Genomic DNA, 17,561 nt, shown 5'->3' on the forward strand with positions numbered 1-17,561 from the left:
TAATTTTTATTTCCTCCTCATGTGAGGAGGAGGAACCTCCTCAGCGCACTCCTCCTCCTCATTCCTCCTCCTCGGAGTTACACTCCCTGCTTGCAAGTGAATTCAATCAGATTTAGGAGCAGTCGTGCAATTACACAAACACACACACACACACACACGCATCGCCGTTATTTCGTATGTATTCGAAAAAGTTCATGGAGCAACGATAGACTTGCAATTTTTCAATTGCTACACATTTGGTTTTTGCTCTCTCTCCATCTGTTGCCATACGTTCGATTTTGGAATTGCTTGTTTTAATCAATAAAACAACAAGTGCATTGCAAAACCATCATATACAATGTTTACAGTTTTACTATATGTGACCACATATATATTGTACTATACATGTATGGAGCAAAAAAACACACACATGTTTGCGCCAATTGAAAAAATATCTTAGATTAAAATAGAAAAAAATATCCACAACAAATACGCGACCAACTATAAATAGAGATGCAGAAATACAGAAAAAAAAATTTATCAACTATACACATACGACACAATATTAGGAATTTTGACTGAACGAAGGAATAGGAAAAAAAACTTATTTTGCGCACACGAAATTCTGTTGTGAGATTCGTTGCAAATGTGCTCCATTCAATCGAGTGCTCGGCCGAGATTGCGACGGTGATTCAGAGGAAAAAACCAGAAAGTGATAGAGACAAAGTTTGAAGAGTACACAAGAGAAACGGAGAAAAGAGACAATTTAGAAGAAAGAGAGTTAAACTAAGTAAAGAGAGACAGTAAAGAAGGTGGATCTTTCGAATAATCGAAAAAGAGACAGAAGGCTCAGAAAGCATACGAGAATAAAATTATTGGTGAATGAATTCAAAGAGAGAAATAGAGAGAAATAGAGAGAGAGAGAGAGAGAAAAAAGAAAAACTTAAGCTGAAAGATCGCAGATTTCTTGAACAATACCGAAAATTCCATGTAAAACAAATTAGATGCGTCATTCGGTTAAATGAAATTGTTTATTCATTCACGGTTCGTCTGATGGTGCAGAACTTTCACAATTTCATTTCGGCCACACATTTTAGCACAATCATAAATGTTGTGTCCATGTTCGGAAATTGAATTGTCTCTTTTCCTTCATTTCCCCACACTTACACATAAAAGCTTCATCTCGTTTTAAGTGTTTTCTTTTTTCTCCATTAAATTAAATGAAAAAAGAGCTGCCGATACCACATAAAAACGATCAAACCTTTTTTTTCTCTTTGAATTATTAAATGGGTCGGCATAGACACAGAAATTGAGATACTCTTGAACATAGAGATGGTCGTCTTCAATTTAACTTTCATTTCACACATAAAATTTCAAATTCTCTCTTCGAAACATTTGCACTTTCGCTTGAAACCACAACCGATATTTACGAAGCTCAAGAGCGATAAAAAAGACTCAATTTAACGGTATTTTGTCTTGGTAATTTCCATAAAGGCATAAAATAAACAACATAACAAAATGCACCGGTTCAATGAAGTTTGTTTTGTTATTTTAAAACGTTTTTTTTTTAATGTATTCATTCAAGAGTGTGTGGCGTTTTTTTCACTCATTATTAATCGACGGTCCGAACACGAAAATAACGACGACGAGTGGGAGATCAAAGATAAAGCAATAATGAATAAGTGAGGAAGTCAAGGCCAATATATATTATTATTACTGCAAATGTAATTACGGAGCAAATATTGGAAAAGCGAACGAAAAAAGAAACGAAACAGCAAAAACAACAATAACAATTACAACGCACACACCGAGCTGGAAAAAAAAATTGTAGGTATGGTCGATTTCAATTGTGAAATCTAATGAAATTGTTTAGTTGCGCACTGTGTTTTTTTTTCGGCAATATTTCCACTAGCTGATGGATGCTCAATGGCAAATCAAGCGCAAAACATTTCATTCAATGCAAATGGAAGCGCCAATGTGGTTGTGATTTATGTATAGATTTGACTTAATGTTTGTTTGTCTCGCAATGGTGAATACACGCACACCGAAAAAACAACGAAAATGATAAACTTCAGTCATTTTGTATTGAGAACGACTGGAAAGGTCACTTTATGGAATGTGCTAGAAGTTTGCTATTGGAACAGCAGTAGCAGTTACGGCGGTATGAAGAGGGATGGAAACGAAGCAGCATCGCATCGCAACGAAGCGAGAAAAGAAGAGGAACAATTAGGCTAAGAATAAAAAATCGTTATGATGTTTGAACATTAGCCACACTATCCGCATGAAACACACACACACACACACACACACACACTAGAAAAATAGCAGCAAATATATTTGTATATACAAACAAAAACACCGCACATAATAATCAGTTCAATGCGATGAACTGTGCTGCGGGCGGTTGTATATTTTTGAATTTGCTATTTATTCACGGAAAACGACGGAGAAATTTTTTTGTTTTAATTTTATGTAAATTCACCGATAATAATTGCAAAATACCATTGAAATCGAAATCACACAAATCCTCCATCAGTCATTCAGATTAACGCAAATAGAATGATCGCGTGAATTCATTTTTTTCTTCTAAGTTGATTCAGGCGGAATTAAAAATTTTCCGTTTGACAGCGAATAAAAAAAAACTTGCATGAAGGAGAACCACCATAGCCTCTCTTGACACCGGAGTTCAATTCAAAATCGATTGCCCGCAATCGTTTGATGGGGACTTTTTTTGTTCCACCGTTCGTTTGCATATGTGAGCGTGTGTATTGTGCGCAATATGGTGGTCAGCACGCGTTACGAATTACTAGATTCCCTCTAATCCTCATTGAAATCGCTTTGTGCTTGTCATGTAAACGCAATCAGCGTTCAATCTGTCGACAATCACTAGCAAAGAGTTCAAACACGACAACACAACCGCGTGCGCCATCGTTGCTGCGCTGCAAAACACTATTTATTTACACGGGATCATGATGAATTGTTTGTGTGAGTTGTTTTACGTCAATTTCACTTGATCTTTTTTTCCCCTTTTTCTCTTTCTTCTTTTCGTTGTGTCATATGCGAATAGATTCGAAGCGACAACTTCTGAATTTACATTCAGTAATAAGGCATTTGCATTGCCACAGAATCCAATTCAAAAACACACTTTTTTCATCAAAAGTCAATTCTTCCTTTTGACTAGTTAATTGTGGAACGAACTGAAAAGATATTTTTTTTGAATATTGACTCAACGTGGTGGGCATAGCTTTATCAAAGATTTCTTTGACCACCTGAACAAAAATTAGTTTTGCCACACAAATTGGCTCGGAGAAGTCAGCAGAATGGAGATGAACAAAAACGGTCACGTAACCATACACTTTTTGACTGGTAATTTCTTTTCGAGCAAGATTTATTACAGTATTCCAGAGAATTAATTGGAGTATTTCAGAAGAAAAAACTTGAGTAATTTTGAAAAAAGTCGTTTTGAGTTTCTGGAAAAATGGATTCATTTCAAAAGCCTTGACAACTCAAACTTTTCCTCCAAAAAGATTTCGAGTGTAAGCGATTGATTCATTAATTTTTAAAGATCTTCAAAAGAATTATTATAAATAACTTCTTTATAAATTGCTTTATTCTGAGAATGGTTTTGGCGACAAAACAAAAGATTTATTCTTTCAAAGAAAAAAAAACACAGAAAAACCCATTGAAATGTGCCGAAAATGTGTTCATTTTTGCCGCGATTTCACGGAAAAAATCTTGCATGAAACTTGTAAATAATCCATCAGCGATTGATTCAAAATCAGAATGTGTTTCGAATCCCATTTACGTATTACCGTCAATTATTGTGTGAACTTAGCCGAGTAATTAACGAACAAACCGTTTAAAAATAAACATATTACATTCATTTATTTCCCATGTGCGCTGCGAATCAATTCAATACACATCATTCTCCAGTCTACGTTGATTCGTTCATTCGGGCGAAGTTGATTTGGTGTTTGTGTGTGTGTGTGTCAGAGATTTTTCGCGTTGGCACGTTGTTTTGCTTTCGACTGTTCTCGACGTGAAAGGCCATAGTTCAAGAATGGTATGGAAAGAAACGCAAGTGCTTGTTTATTGTTTGAAATGTGAATAATCATACAGATAAATCTGGCAATTGTTTGCGATCCACTGAAACTCATCGCACCGTCGAATGCTCGGAAAATGGTAAAGTTGACACGATCACGTCATAATTCTTTCTTTTTTATCGTCGCTTTCTGCGATAGGGAAAGACATTTTTTGTGTGTGTACGCACCTTTTGTGGAAGACAATCAAAAGCGAACACAAACAATGTGGAATTTTTGAGCCTGAACTGAAATCAGGTTTTAAAAAATCACAGAGAGTTTAAATTTAGATAGAGCCGTTCTTTTTGTGTTCGTCGTCGTTGTTCAAGCAGCGCCAAACCTGAAGTGCTTTTGCTCACAAAAACACAACAACCATGATTTTTATGTGTTTGATAGAAGCAATAAAAACACACAATTTACATAATTTCGGCGTGCTTTCGCGACAACTTGTTCGAGGAAACAAACGCAAACCAAAAATTGATACAAATCCAAAAATACAAGCGATCGATGTTTTTATTCTTTGTGCTATTCTTATTTGTACGTAAACATTGGCATGCAACGAAAAGTAAAGTATCTCTGTGTTGGATCTTTTACGGAGTAATAGAAAACGCGGAATTGAGATCGGGTCGATGTCACCTGGTCCGAAATGCAGAAAATGGACTCTTTTCTTGTAATGTCGATCTAGTTCTTGAGGTTGATCGGTTCAATTAAGTGAGTCGACTGGTTCGTTCGTTCGTTCGTTCGATGGACAATTTGACAGACCACCTCTGGTTGTGGCTCATTCCCAAGCTGTGCCTGCTGCCACTTCTTGTAATATAACTTTTTTTCCCTCTGAATTTATGGCGCCCATTACTTGCGCGCAATCAGACAGTGCCAAATGAGTAGTCGGCAACTGATTCTGATCACAACAGTTTTCGGTTCCTGATCACAAATTCTTGTGGGTATTTTGGTTTTCTGTTGCTGCCACAACAAAATATAAATTCATTTCGACGCGATAATGACTATCTGACGTTCGGCAACGGTTTTTCTTCTTCTTACTCTTGACGTTTGGCAACGTATCGCGTGTCTTCTAGCATTTTTTTTTTCACTTCAACACTTCGGAACGTGTTTGCGATATGTTGTGTGTGTATTTTTTTCTGGCTGTTTCCAACATTATTTTGCCATTGTTCTGTGCGATTCCAGCCACTGCAATTATGTCTAGTTTCTTCGGTTGAATCGCGCATAAAAGGGAAACTTCAATCCATCAACAATAGACCGAAAACAAAGAAACCAACAAACATAGCGAAAAGAAAAACGAAAAATGACCACTTTGAACATATCAAAAGTCTGCAATCCAAAGCTAAACACCTGGAATTGATAGTGTAACTAGTTAATTTGACACTCATATGGAAAAGAATCGATAATTATTTATTGAAATTCATTTTTAATGCAGTTGTGCATTCTACACAGACTCTGTGTGTCAAAGCGGTTCTTCAATATACGAGACATAGTGCGATTACTTTCTTCTTCGGTAGATCGATCCTTAATTGATTTCGCTTAAAATAATTTTTCTTTCTTATTTACGTGTTGAGTCAACAACTGTTGACCAAGAATGATTTTCAGCCGTTGGGCCAATTGGCTTGGGCTTTTTTACAAATGCAACTCTTTTTCAGCCTTTTCAAGCTATAGTCAAAATGGGCTGGAGGAGAGCCGAAGCACATAAAAGGATCTTTTTCTTCTATTTTAACTTTTTTTTTCAGGTCTTTTACGCCTTTGATAAAATCTTCAATTCTTCATTTAATGGACTTAATTAATTGCTTCAAGATTAAAATAGGCTTCACCATTTGCTCATTTTCTGAAGGCGTTAATATTTTAACCTTATCAAACTTTTATTTATAACATGATCAATGACTCTGTTTAGATTACTACTTGGCTTCGCCTTAAGCTTGAACTATGAAAACGGATTATGCTCTTTCGCTACGAAAATGGTCATCGCTTGGGTATCTTAACTTGATTTATGCTTTGCATTTAATTCGTGTGTTTTTTTTTAAATTCCTTTATTGGCCTTTGGTTTTTCGCTGCTGAATTTTAGAAATATGCTGAATATAAAACGTGGTACCGCGGCCGATAACAAGATGTTTGTGAGTAAAAGTTGTCTGGCCTCGGTGATCATTTATTGGGTGTGTTATTGAATGCAGTTTTATTTTTCTTCTTCTGCTATTTTTAAAATCAATGGCAATTTCAGCATAGTCAATTCTGTTCGAATGCGTGAGTGCACTTGAATTTTGGCAATTGGCTGCTGTGACAAATGTTCATCATTGACAGAACTTGCCATAAAACAGCTGTGGCATCTCATTAAAACGCGCTTTTTTCTTTCACATGCTTCCACTCTCTCACACGTCACACTAAAAAAAAGAGGGAAGATCTCGCATGAACAATATTTCCAGAAGAAGAAAAAAACGAAGCAAGCACATAAACATGCAGCAAGCACATTAAGAACGATGACGCAGAGCGTTCACGCTCATCATGATTTCAAAAATTGTGCACGCATATTAACAACGAGTAGAATTTTCAGCGAACCAGTTTCGTTTGAAAGTCGTTCGGTATGATGAAATAGTCGAACTTATGGAAAAGAAGTAGCAGCAACATTGAAAAATTATTTTAAAGAGAATCCAACGCGTGTACTGTTTCGTAGAAAACGAATTGCTATCGATAAAGCAACGAAGCGAAACACGACGCACACACGATATGTTTTCGTTGTTTTTTTTTATTCACAATTGATGATTGTTGGCGGAGAGATCAGTATTTGTTGTTGTTGTTTAATTATGGAATGAAACCAATGATGACGATAACACGCAAAATGGGACTTTGTACGAATACCTGCGCTGCACTTTGAGAATGAGGCGAACGAGCATTCAATGCTTTTTTTCTCTTTCATTTGGTTTTGTTTCATTAATTAAAACCGATCATCGTGCGCGCACTCACACGGTATGTACAAGTACTTGGAAAATGTGCCTTTGTTCAATTTTTCATTCGTTCATATTCCAGCATAATGGCACACTATCAGTGTCAAGTATCATTTCGATTTGGGTCAGTTGGCAGCGTTTATTTCATTTTTTTTCTATTCAATCTCTCACTCTCACATTTTCCGCTCACAGCTGTTTCACATCGAAACGAATTTGGACCGAAACAAAGGAGATTTTACGCCTTTTTGTGATGACCAAATGAAATGGAGAGTTGTTTAGTGTTTTTGCTCAAGTTTTTGTTTTTCGGGTTTGGGTTTAGGTTGATTAGAATGAGGTGATTTGAATAAATCATGTTTTCTTTGCCGTGGCATTAAGTGTGCCAAGTGATAATCTCTTTTCGCATTACATGCATAGCCATGTTTTGGCGGTAATTTTCCATAATTGCTCGTATTACACAATGCGAATGAACGGACGAAGAATTTTTTTTCATTTTGGCTGATTCTTATAATTCGCTAAATCACGAATTTACCGAGTTTAGTATATTTTGATTTCGAAACGCTATACTGTTGATCGCCGGTTGTACATATAAGTCGGTCGTGACTTGTGCTTCCGCTCTAAGAGGCGATGGTGAAAGAAAATCATATGCTGGTCAGCTGTCTCAGTATTGCTTGCAATATTGGGATGGCAAATACCAATTCTCTAGTTCTTGGGTTCGGTCGAGACTAGATTTAGAATTGGTAATTTTGCATTTTTCATCTCAATATCGTTTCGAATTCGCTCGCGTTTGCGTTTTTTACATAATTTCTGAGCAAGAACCAGATTCTTTCCATTCGAATAAAGAATATAAACTAGTAATCGAATAATGATTGAACTGGTCGAGTTAAAATGTGGTTTTACGTCATATACAAAAAAGAAACACAGCTCATAAATTATGCTCGCATATCATATTTAAAATGCCGAAATGACGTGAATAATTCGAAACCGCCTAGCACTGTATATATATATATATATATAGATTCAAACGTAATGCGAACCGAAAAATCTGTGAAAACAAAATGACGAACAGTGTTCGCAGAACACGTACAAATGATAGCACAAAATTGATATGGAATTAAGAACAAAGAATAGTCGTAAAAATCGGTTCTAATCAGTCTGTCCACGGAACGAATGCCAAATTTTGTTAAATTTATTTAAAACTAATGTCTTTTTCTGTTAAACGAGTCTAAAAAAAGTGGCAACAAGATTTGATTTAGAAGAGAATAGCAAAAGGAAAATTAGAAAAAATCAGTCATCTGATCCATCAATCGAAAAGATTGTAAATGTCTAGTCTTCGGAGTGGTTTCGCTCAATAGATCTTGATTTGTTGAATTGCAGATTTTCAACCGTTCGACAGTTATGATTTGGAGTGGTAATGCTAAGAATAGCAAAAAAAACATACCTAAAAGTTGCCTGAACTTTTTTTTTTAGCTAGTCACGAAATCCGATATGAACAGTTGGTAATAGGAGGAGTTTGAGAATGGTTTCTATCTAATCGTTCAGCGAATCGGTTTTGGATGAAAAATGATAAACAATTACAAACAGTGAATTGAATGGGAATAAAACAAGTTTATGATTCGATCCGATCCTAATCACAACAGCACTCAAACAGTGCTTCAACGTTCAACACACCTCGATGTATTGAGCCAGTGTTGTCGTTGTCGAGCAATGACGTCGATGCCAAAAATACCAAATCGAAATCTTAATCGAAACGATTAACAAGCCGCAAAAAAAACTGTCAATTATCAACGAAACACTAAAAACTATCAACAACAATACAATAATAACGTGCCAGTTTTTATGGATATATGCTGTGGTTGTCAGCACGAAATACCGCTATGTAAACAGCTGATGATTTATTGGGTCGAGTCCAAAAGTGTTGGGTGTCACATGAAATGGTTCAAATGCAAACCGTGGAAGAAATGTGTGTGTTCATTGATCTCAAGAGACAATTTCGACTACGATTTACCTTATTTGGAGAGAGTGTCCCACGCACCGGATCTATTTCGATGCCAATGTCCAATATCACTATTTATGTCGATTTTTATTTGCTTTTTTCTCTATATTGGTCATTGACTTCGGAACGTCTATTTTTTGTTGTTGCAAAATTGCGACTGCAACTCACTATTTGTTTACCAACAAAATCTCTCCACTGAACTGAACTGTGCAATAGCAAAGTTTTTTTTTTTCGTCTATGTATTAGTCTTAAATGGTTAGAAACTAGCACGTATTTTTCAATGTGCCCACTTCAACGGTTCTATTTACTATTCGCATAATTGGATAAACGAGTAATAAATTTGTTGTTGACTTTTTTCTATCTCTTTTTTGTCTTCACTTGTATTATTGATATTACTTGCGTTTTTTTTTCGTTCTTCTCAATATGGAAATGACATAATTGAATTTGCAATATTCCAAAAATTGAAAATGAAAAAAAAAATACTACTTCGATAAAGCAAAAAAAAAAGATTCGAAACGTAAACCATTGATTAACAACCACAATAACACAAGCACTGCGGATAGTGTTATAAATTGGCAACTCGTGCGCGGCTGCTGTAAATTACACAGCACAAATAGAAAAAATAATAACGTAGGAACAAATCGAAGAGAGAAGTTCAGGAAGTCATGTGTTGTACACGAATCAATTCGATCTGATCGACTGTTGAGCGTTTTCACATTCTAATCAAGTGAGCAATAGAGGCTGGCTGGTTGCTGATCGAAGTAGAGCCAATTATTGACGTCGATCTCACAAACTATGCACCAAATCCATTCGATTTCCATTGAAAATTGACAAAGAGGAAGAGGAGAGAGAAAAAAATATTGGTTTTTTCTCATAATTAAAAACCGTTTCCTTCACAATCTGACATTGCACTTCACTGCTCTGTTTGTTTTGTTTTTTTCTGTCGCGGCATTTTTCTTCATCTATTTGCATCATGACAGAGATTTACCTTCAATTTGGATGCCAAGGGGCGATCAATATGCATATCTGGCTTTAATCAAATCATTTATACAAAGTTTTTGTTTTCCTCTCCGGCCTTAATTCGGCGTCCGGTGACCGACAAAAATGCAGATATTGTTTACGATTCATATATTTTAATTATTTCAATGACCGTCGAAAAAAAGAGAAAAATTTGTGCGCATCTCATTTCCATAATTTGTATTTTGTTTCCTTCTCTCGATTGATTTTTTCTGTTTCGAAGAGATTCTATTTTCGGTGGCGAAGGTTTAAACCTCATATGGTCTGTCTATTTTGTATGAATCGCTTTTCATTGAGATTTCGAGATGAGATGCTTTTCTTTTATTTTATCAAGGTAGGTTGAAATAAATGACAATCGAAACAAGAAACTTCTTTTTTTCGTCGTTCAGACACACAAGACTTTTTTGAGTTTGTTTTAAAAAAAAAACATTAATTTTCTTTTTGATTTTCACAAAAAAAATGTTTCTTCTCTCGGGTATAGAGTCACCACAATGTGTTTCAGTAATGAGTAAGAGAGTGCGACACATGTTTATCTTTCCCTCTCCCTTCGATACTTGACTTTCATTCCGCCACAATGGATTTTGATCTCATAAAAAAAAAACCAGAAACCAGCTCACACACTACTCACTTGAAACGTATAAATCATGAGAAAGTCCTAACATAAAACGCACAGTAATATCAACAACTTAAAATTTATGATTGATTTTTCTCTACGCTCTTAACAACTAAATTGATTTATGACAATAGAAAAAAAACAAACAAACAACATACGCAATTTCAATTCACACCGAATGAAAACAAAAATCGAAGTGGAAAAAATAAATAAAAATCAAATCGTTCGGAGAGTCACTTGTACGCGCGCGATCACTCAAAGTGAACGAGCCTCGAACGCGAACACACGAAATCGATGCGAAAAACAATGACGATTGACTGGTTGGAACAACAGCAGCAGCAGCAGAAAAAAAAGCGAACGAACAAATTCAGTCCGGGCCCGTTCATGTGCAATGTATGTATGAAAATACGGCAATCGCAGGCGAACGACGAGCGAATTCCATGTGTGGCAGCAGTGAGTGCCGTGCGAATCATTTTTTTCAAAATTGCGTCGAATGCGTGTGTGTGTGTGTGTGTATGCAATGCCGTATGTTATGCTACACACATACACACAACACATATATACCAATGCCCACTGGGGCCGTTCGTGCAGCCTATTATGATTCAGCTTCGCGAATATGAAACCGACATATAAACAAAAGTTACACACAACTAAGCCGACGGAAATCTCTCTTTCTCACACTCCATCCCCCCCGTCTGTGTTTCGTTTTTTTTTCTTCGGAAAGCGAAGAGAAGCAGGAAAAAACGCTTTTCTGTCCTCATGAATTCGTGGAAATGACTTCAACCGAACGGTTACTTCAGACATTTTTACAGAAAAATGCAAATAAACCAGATCGACACCATTTCAATTAGCAAACGGAAGAACAAAGTGATTGAGATTCAATCAGAACCCAAACAAAATAAAGTACACGTAATTGTTGATGCAATGTCAATTACTTTCATTATTTCTGAGAAATTTGATCGAACATTGTCGTGCAATTCGTCATTAAAACACCATCGTAATTATTCACTTACCGCAAGTAATCAATTCACATTTTAACAATTGAATCACTCCAACAAAAAAAAAATCTCTCGAACGTTTTTTCTTTATCGCGACGGTATTCTGCTGGTGTTTTTTTATTTGTTTGTTTTGTTCGTGTTTTACTTAAAGTTGGCGCTGTGTCATGAAGTGACAGCCCAAGTAAAGTGTCAATGTGGCGCTGTAATCGGCGGTTTTTCAACGCAACTGACAACATTTGTCAAGCGGATACATCGACTGACACGTCATTTTATGTTATTTCATCCGTCGTGAATTTATTGAATTGAAAAATTTGTTTTGACGCGGCGATCGAATTTATTTCATCTACAATTTGTGAATTAAAACGAAGCGAATAGTATTTCATTCCAAGTGAACAGAGTTCAAAGTACACAAAATTAAGATGTCACGTCAAAACAACTCAAACGGAGGACAAAACAACAACGAAGTCGATGAATTGTTCGAAGTGAAAACGTACTTTTACATTGGAGCCTATCAACAATGTCTCAATGAAATTAATAAATTGCGGGTGAGTACAGACGCACATGATTATCATCATAATAGATGTGTGCTTCATATGAAAAGTGGCTGTAAATATGTTCTATTCCGAGAAATTCCGTGCTAATTGTCCAATTTTGATTCAATTTTATCGATAAACGTCCAATGTTTTTGTTACAGGGTGGAAGCAGCTTGAAAAAGGATTGCTTCATGTATCGTGCATACATTGCTCAGCACAAGTATCGTGTCGTTTTGGATGGTATCTCGGAAGCACCATCAACACCAGCCGGTTTGAAGGCCATTCGCAAAGTTGCCGAATATTTCAATTCAATAGGTAGATCTGAAATTTTGTCAATTTGTCGTTTGTTGTTCATTTGCATTCAGTCGAATCAACACTAAATCACTTCTCCCCATTTCCACCGCATAGATTCAGCCGATAAACGAGGTGCGATTGTGAAATACTTCGATGAAAATCGATCGAGTGTGGTGGTTGAAGACGAAAATGCCGATGAGGACACCGTTTACTCATCGATAGTCTGGGCATTGTCAGCTGCTTCAGTCTACTATAACGAGCAATTGTACGAGAATGCTCTGAGTTTGGTGCACACGGCCATTAAAATTTCACCCGATTTGGAGTGTTTGGCCACACAATTGCAGTGCCACTTGAAAATCAATCGTTTAGATCTTGCCAAAGGTACGCTATCGAAGATGCAAGAAAAAGACGATGATGCCACGTTAACGCAATTGGCCACCGCTTGGATTCATATCGAACAAGGCGGTGAAAAGCTGCAAGATGCTTATTATATCTTCCAAGATTTTTGTGATAAATTCGTACCGACCAGTTTGCTATTGAATGGTCAAGCCGTTTGCTTTATTGCCCAGGAGAAATATGAAGAAGCTGATGCTGCGTTGCGCAACAGTCTTGACAAAGATCCAAACGATCTCGACACATTCATCAATTTAATCGCATTGGCTCAGCATTACAATGTGTCCGGCAAGCCACAAGAGGACGTCATCAATCGGTATTTATCGCAAATCAAGGATTTACATCCACACTGTCAACTGGTCGTCGATTTAGACCGGAAGGAGCAAGAATTCCAACGATTGTGCGCACGATATGCACCAACCAATCAAGCTTAGATCTATTACAGAATTAAAAGTGAAATATCCGTTTGTTACAGCATTTCGTCTACATAACCATTAGATTTAAAATAAATGCAGAGAAAAGTATTTTCAAAACTGAAAAATATGGAGCGTTCTTTCGTTTAATAAAACATATATGAAATTTGAGATGAAAGAGGTAAAGAAAGATGTATCGAAAATGCATGTCGAAAGAAACGCGCTGATCATGCTTGGGTCCATTTACATAGTTTTAGGTATGTATTCATGTATATCAGTAGATTGTATTGCTGGCAACATGGTGTGACAACCACCACTGACCACACCAATTTTGTATACTAACCGCTGATTTCCAATAGCAGGATGTTGGTAGTTCATTGCAAACGAAAAACTCACACACAACTATGCTTTTAAACTAAGACATTGGAAAAAAATATACATTGTATATGATTGGCTAATTCGAAAGCGTTCGTTCAAATCAAACCGAATTGAGATCATTCTTGTATTGTCATTTAATCGATCAAGTTAAGTTCTTTTGCAAAGAGGAAGAATTAGAAATAAAATAGTTTGGAATATACAGCATTTTTTATTGAGTAAAGTGGTGAAATGTTTCCGGAATATGCAAAAAAGATGCTCATTTTGAGCATTCTTCATAAGTACGAGTATTTTGAGGGTCACCGATGCGGTATGTCATTCACAGATCTTTGCGGTAATTGAATGTTCGAGTGAATTTGTGAATCATATTTCGTGCGCTAAAGTGTCTCCATTTTCATTTACGGAATATGAGAAATGTTTCCATTTTCATTTACGGAATATGTGGAATGTTTTTATTCACATTCATGTTTATGGAGAAAGTTTCAACGAATTTCTGTTGCATATCTTTGTATATACCCTCATCAATTATTTTCGATTGTCCTGATTAACAGAAAAATTCGAGCAAATGACAAAAGAAAGGCTTATGTCAACCAATGCGGAGGCACGTCAATTGCTGAACTCAATGACCAACGTTCGCCGTGATCGAAACGGAATGTACTTTTCATGCGATTAAACACCAGATCCGTTTAATTTAAATTGGTCCTTGGAGCCGATGATCGAAAATCCGTTTGTTAGAAATTTCGAGGCAACTTCAATACTTAAAACTTTCATTTGCTATGAATTCCGTTAATAAAGCCGAAAAGCCTTATGCAAACATCTAAAATCTCATATTTTTAAAAGAATAATTGGATAATTTTTTCAAAATATTGAATTCAAAAACAAAACACATTTCCATGAAATCATGGTTTAATTTGAAATAAATTTTATAAACTAACGAAAATTTTCATTTCTCTCTTCATTTAATTTTCTTTATTACACATCATAAATATTTTCCTGAATTTGCGAAGAATTTTGGTTTTAACTTAATACGAAACATGAATAGAATGTTTTGGTTTTCGAACAGTTTAAAATTTGATGAAAAACAGGTGAGTGCTTTCTCAGCTGTTCTAATGCATACAACCGCCTCTAGACGGGCAACATTTGAACGCCTGTAGAACGTAAACCGTAGATCGGATCACATTGCTTCAAAGGGATATTTTATTCATCAATGTTTTTTTCTTTATTTTTGTCTTTGGCAATATTTGTCTATGTAGTGTGATTGTAAAGTTATAAACAAAAATGTGTGCAAAAACAAAAATTTGACCAAATCAATTATTCGAACTCCCAATTAGTCACATTTTTGACACTTTTAAACAATGGATTTGATTGTTCTATGATTTATGTCAATCATATTTCCTGACTAAACCATGATGAATCTAGGATTATGAAAAAAAATTTAATTATCTATAGCCAAAAATCAACCAAGTACCAGCTACTCCCAGAGGGTTAATATAGACGATTAGTGCAAAAGACACAATTATAGAGGAAACTTTGAAGAATGAAAATTCTTATTGAAGCAATGTGATCCGACGTAGGATTTGCGTTATACAGGCGTCCAAATGCTGCCCATCCAAAGGCGGTTGTATGTACTAGAGGCTTCAAAGACGAATTTTAATTAAAAACAAAACGAGCATGCACAAATGAAATTTGTATTTAAAAGAAGAATAGCAACGAAATCGTTTTGAATGGTAGTGTGCTTGAACAAGTGTCAGAGTTCAAATATCCAGGGCGTGTTTTCTCAGAAGATGGAAAAAGATGGGTTAAACTGATTTTTAAAACATAAGCTACAGTCCTTTCATTCTTCTTACTTCTAATGTAGCAGATGATTATTGTGAGAGAATCGAAATCGAAGGGAATTAAATATGTTGTCGAAATGAAAATATATGCCTTCAAAATTCAGATATTTTTCAACTGAAAATAAATTCCGAAGTTATTTTCAACACGAAAACCGTGCAGTTTTTTTTCCTCCAAATTTTCAGTAAGAACATGAACAAATTATTTACAGAGAATCGAAGGGAAAACGAAATTGTTAAAGTAAGATATATCAAATATGTGCGTCGATATGAATGCTTTGAGTATGCTTGAATCAATTTACATTACTTCAGCATGTTTGAAGAAACGCAGACCAAACCAATCAAATCTGAAAAAACCGTATCGATTTCAGAAATCAAAACATTCAATATTATTTCATTGTCCAGTTAAGTCGAATGAAGAAAACTTCGATCATTGCAGTAATGTCGTTCGACTCGTCAAATGTGAAAGTTATTTCTCAAGAGAATAAAAGAATATTTGTACAAGTGAAGAAAGGGAAGGATTTTCGTGAAAACTGTGGGAAACAAGTGACGTGGCAATGGATGAAGATATGAAAAAGATATTTATTTCAACTATCCTGAACAACAATTAGAAATATGGCGATAGTACAAGTGGCCTGTCGTTCGTTGAACTATCCCGAGAGTGCTTAAGTTCGACTCTTCTTAGTATTAGACTATTCAAAACATATTCAATTTTTCATCTGTTCTTTGACAGGCAAATACGAACACATGTATTGCGGAGAGATCATGCCAACCGATGTCGAGGCAATTCATCTTCTGAATTCGATGACCAATGTTTTTTGTGACAACAATGGCATGTACTTTGTACGTGATGCATCGTATGTGATCCCAAGATATCGATGAGCGATCATGCTACTGATAATTGAATTGAACGAAAATAAAATCTCAAATTAATTGGCAATGATTGCACCGCCCAAGATGTTCATATCTACCATTCAATTTAAAATAAAAGCATACATTTTCAAAACCGAAAAAAAGGCTTTTCATCCCGATATTAAATGAAGTTTATGAGTTTTTGAATTGCTTTTCTTTCTAAATGGTAAATGGTTGTTTAGTCTACAGAACGCAAAGAATGAAATTGAATGGAATGAAAACAGAAAAGTTTGTTCTACTGTTTGCTGATACATCAAGGCTGAATCACTGAACTAAAAATCTCCAATGCTATTTTTTTCCACTGAAATCACGATCATAATGGACTTTTATTCATTTGATACAACGCAAATTCGAGGCAATATACTGCTGCCATTACTTAAAACAATTTCACTCCCTTTGGCTCTCTCTTTCTTCATCGGCTAATGTCGTCTATTCAGCATAATTCAATACCAACATACAGAACAGGCTGTTCTGAACAACTCACAGACTCTGGTTGTACACATAGAAATCACAAACGGAATTTTATACTGGAGAATCGATTTGATTACTTCAGGATGTTTGAAACGCAGACACTCGCAAAAAGTGTATAATCAAAGAAAAAAACACTCTCTGATGCACACACTGCAATAAGAAACAAATCCGATGCATATAGTTTGCACATTTCATTTGAGTCGAACCATTTTTTTCCATTCTTGTGTTGTAGTTTAAACGGTTAAGTCAAGATATATCTCAAGAGAAAGAAAATATTGTATATTAATTGAAAAAAAGCTTCCTTAAAAATAAAACACTCAAGTATTTCTGAAAATATTGAAAAAAAATGTTACCAATAATGGTAAAAAAGTATCTCATTACGACCATCCTTCAAGGCAGCAGTCTATCGAGTCAATGCAGCATGTCATTCTCTGCTCTATGCGGTAAGTGAACCTAAAAATTCAAATGGTTTTGTGTGCATTTCCATGTTAGACTATTCTAAATATGTGATGAACATTTTGCCATTGATTTTTCATGTGGATTAACAGAAGCATTCGAAAAACGGGCACAGGAAAAGATTATGCCTACCGATGCGCAGGCACGTCAACTTCTGGCATCAATGAACAACGTTCGTCGTGACCGAAACGGAATGTACTCTACATTTGGAGTCCTCGAGAGGACGGAATAACAATGATCTTACATGTTACATGCCAG

At 35.7% G+C, this 17,561-nt stretch overlaps 2 protein-coding genes and 1 long non-coding RNA gene across 23 annotated transcripts in view; 2 read left to right on the top strand and 1 right to left on the bottom strand.

The window, feature by feature from the left end:
• LOC129575219 (ATP-binding cassette sub-family D member 1) overlaps window positions 1-12,148 on the bottom strand; it is a 25,280-nt gene extending 13,132 nt beyond the window's left edge. For 3 of the 21 annotated variants that reach the window (XR_008688772.1, XR_008688773.1, XM_055458299.1), the window contains exon 1: window positions 10,785-11,311. The gene's annotated coding sequence lies outside the window, so the exon portion shown is untranslated. Of the gene's footprint in view, window positions 1-9,008; window positions 9,590-10,784; window positions 11,517-11,639 lie in introns of those variants that run through there. The other 18 variants (XR_008688770.1, XR_008688775.1, XR_008688771.1 and 15 more) reach the window with 17 other exon arrangements.
• Window positions 12,004-13,385, top strand: LOC129575223 (coatomer subunit epsilon). The gene is made up of 3 exons (XM_055458312.1): window positions 12,004-12,169; window positions 12,319-12,472; window positions 12,566-13,385. Exons 1-3 carry the CDS (start codon window positions 12,044-12,046, stop codon window positions 13,276-13,278), a joined length of 993 nt encoding a protein of 330 aa, XP_055314287.1. The 5' UTR covers window positions 12,004-12,043; the 3' UTR covers window positions 13,279-13,385.
• A 2,434-nt stretch (window positions 13,386-15,819) lies between these two features.
• Window positions 15,820-17,533, top strand: LOC129575400 (uncharacterized). The gene is made up of 3 exons (XR_008688795.1): window positions 15,820-16,133; window positions 16,198-17,290; window positions 17,396-17,533. It is a non-coding gene; the product is annotated as an uncharacterized LOC129575400 (long non-coding RNA).
• Window positions 17,534-17,561: the final 28 nt, after the last annotated feature.

Source organism: Sitodiplosis mosellana, unplaced genomic scaffold, assembly GCF_009176505.1.
Source record: "Sitodiplosis mosellana isolate CC-2019 unplaced genomic scaffold, AAFC_SMos_1.0 Smas_scaffold_6166, whole genome shotgun sequence".
Classification (NCBI taxonomy): Eukaryota; Metazoa; Arthropoda; class Insecta; order Diptera; family Cecidomyiidae; genus Sitodiplosis; species Sitodiplosis mosellana.